This window comes from Priapulus caudatus, unplaced genomic scaffold, assembly GCF_000485595.1.
Source record: "Priapulus caudatus unplaced genomic scaffold, Priapulus_caudatus-5.0.1 Scaffold448, whole genome shotgun sequence".
In the NCBI taxonomy this organism is placed as follows: Eukaryota; Metazoa; Priapulida; class Priapulimorpha; order Priapulimorphida; family Priapulidae; genus Priapulus; species Priapulus caudatus.
The window spans coordinates 23032-25770 of record NW_014577509.1 but is presented as its reverse complement, the minus strand read 5'-3'; the positions used below and the strand labels follow the sequence as shown (position 1 = coordinate 25770).

The 2739-nt window shown below is 40.9% G+C and overlaps 1 protein-coding gene across 1 annotated transcript in view; it reads right to left on the bottom strand.

Annotated features, from left to right (window-relative positions):
* LOC106810523 (alkaline phosphatase-like) overlaps positions 1-169 on the bottom strand; it is a 12064-nt gene extending 11895 nt beyond the window's left edge. Inside the window, exon 1 of the mRNA XM_014813903.1 lies at positions 29-169. Within this exon, the coding sequence (XP_014669389.1) occupies positions 29-98 (70 nt within the window). The 5' untranslated portion in view covers positions 99-169. The remainder of the gene's footprint in view (positions 1-28) is intronic.
* Between the last annotated feature and the right edge of the window lie 2570 nt (positions 170-2739).

The following is a 2739-nucleotide window of genomic DNA, read 5'->3' as shown; positions in this document are numbered from 1 at the left end:
TAGAATGAAATAGCATAAATATACCTACCTTCCACATTTGAAGTAACTGCTACGACGTGTAGGCAACAAACAACGACAAGTAGATCGGCGATCATCATTTTTAATAGCTATTGTTATTATGCGATATATGGCCGTATTTACGAGATAATTACAATCTTCGCACGCGCTGTCGCCGCCACATTGACGGAGTTCGTGGCGTACGGCTGCTTACATAGAGTCATGCAAAGTGGCCACGGTGCCTGCAACGTGCGGGAGTTTACGTCCAATCACATTCGATTGCTAGTGAGGGTGCGACGCGCTAACTCGTGTTCCTTCTGTGTGCAGTCCGGCAATCGGGTTTTATTTGTGTTTATTCGTGTGGTGATCAGATCAGACAAAAGAAAAGCCTATTGAGAGAAAGTGAAAAACCTTTTTCCTAGTTGTTAATTGTTTATTAATTAACACAATGTTCGATAGAAATGCGAATAATTCATGTACATCCCGATCGTTCCACTTTTTCATAATTGCTTCTAAAATTCCTTTCTCCTGAATTTTCTTCCAAAATTACTGCAGGATCGCAATATCAAACAGCCAACCATTTAAAGGGGAAAAGGGTATCCGTTTATTTATAGAGTCAGGTCGAACTTGTCTAACTCTCCGAGAATTCACCACATATTGGTGTTTCTGACGGCACTCAACGGGCTAAATTCTTCGAAACTTTATTATTCGTTTCTAATAAAATTAAAAGATAGTATGGCTAGGGCAGGTATATCTGATAATTCCCTGATGTGCTACTAATAATAAGCGGCATTTAGTCTCTAACGACAACATTCCCGTTGTTTCAGCATAAAGCTAGAAAGCAAACCCAACTTGCATCAAGAAGACGAAACTGTTTTCTCGGGTTCAAGTCGAGCTTATGCATCAGTCGCTGCCAGTGGCGCGTAACTAAGGTATGGCAGGTATGGCACGTGCCCTGGGCGCCACTTGAAGAAGGCGCCACTGCGCAGTTTCTACAACGCAGTTTCTACAACGCAGTTTAGACAAGGCAGTTGTGGTTAAGACAAATTAACAAAATTAGCAACAATGAAAAGTTTCGTCGATCCTCATTATCGATTGATTCGCAGCCTTGTGCAGCACACATTCATTCACAGTGCAGTAGCCATTTTATTATTTTAGTGAATGGACACAAACATGTACATACACAAGTCCAGTTCGGATAACAAATTCTGCATAATTAAAGCAAAGGTCAACAGATCGCAGACAGTAACGAACAAACAACGCGAGGCCTGTGTAGGATACGTTGTTACAATGTAACAATCAATCCTCGAAATGGTCCGATTACGAGACTCCGCAGTAACATGAGTGTCAGAAGTGAGAGTTTTCACACTGCCAGATTAGTACAAAATAAAAAAGTGCTGGAACATCTCTAACTGTCTACGCTTCTAATCACAATGAAAACTAGTTCCCAAAAATATAAGACTCATTAATTACAGGATAATTATTCAGTACACGTCTATGTATGATTCCCGCAGTATTGTGAGAATAAAGTGAGAAATAATTAATTTAGCACTGTGCAAAGTTTTTATCAATTTCCATAAAATTAACCGTTTAAACCAGGTCAATGTGACCGTCACTAAATTAGTTTAAATCATTTTACAAATCAATGACAGCTAAATTGAGATTTGAGGATTTAAACTGATATTTCTCGAGAAATCGGGACCATAAGTCAGTTATGTGGCGAAAAGTTACTCAAAAACCATTAGTTCATGTCTAAAATTACTATTTCAAAGTGCTGGGAAATCGCACCTGGAGCCATTAAATTTTTACACATTTTCTTGGGGAGGACCCCCAGACCCCCCTTACATGTTTCGTGCTTAGCGGCGTTAGCGTGCGTTATGTTTCTATAGTGTGAAAGTCCATAGCTTTAGCACTAAGACCGCTCCCCCACACACGTTTTTAGCTTGCTACGTCCCTGTATATTATACAGTAAAGCTATCTAAAATATGGGTGTCAGATGTTTGGACAGGGGCGCAATTTCAGTGCTCGCCATATAGGCGCTATTCTCCGTAGGTACGCCCCTGGTCGCTGCACAGCATAGCGACAGCAAAACACTCTACCAAGTGAGACAGAGAAGTTTGTACACAGTTTGTAAGTTCTACCAAACTGTTTAGATTTGCTGCAATCGCAATCGCTGACAGCTGTCAGGCGATAACGTAAAGTCGCTGTCATCATCCATCGAGGCCACCATCTCGGACTCTTTCAAGAAGGAGCTAGCCACCTTCCCCTTATAAGCGTCGCAAACAGCCATTTGCCAGTAGTGAGTAGAAATTATATGGAGCTATGCCAGCTGGGTTATGTACCGGGAGGCCTCTACGATAGCCGGATCGGTTTACACCGGAAGGCACGAAGGCAGTGGGCCGTTTCCTTGTTATCCTTCTCCTTCCCCTTTGGACTTTCTTAACACTTTCATATTTCCTACGCTAAACTGTACTAAATATTTCTAATTTTGTAATCTCTTGCTATTTGTCCTATTGCTATTGCGATATTTTCTTTATTTCATATTCTATTTATGAGAGAAATATACGGTGCACACAAATATGATTTACATAAACATAAATATGACGATGGTACTTATTTCTCACCTTACACTGAAGTAAATGTATATGTAACATGGTAGGAAAGTATGCGATACCACTTCTATGTAGCGGCCACGCCGTGTGTTGCGTGGAACTGCATGCGTGTAGGCATGTCTTGATATAG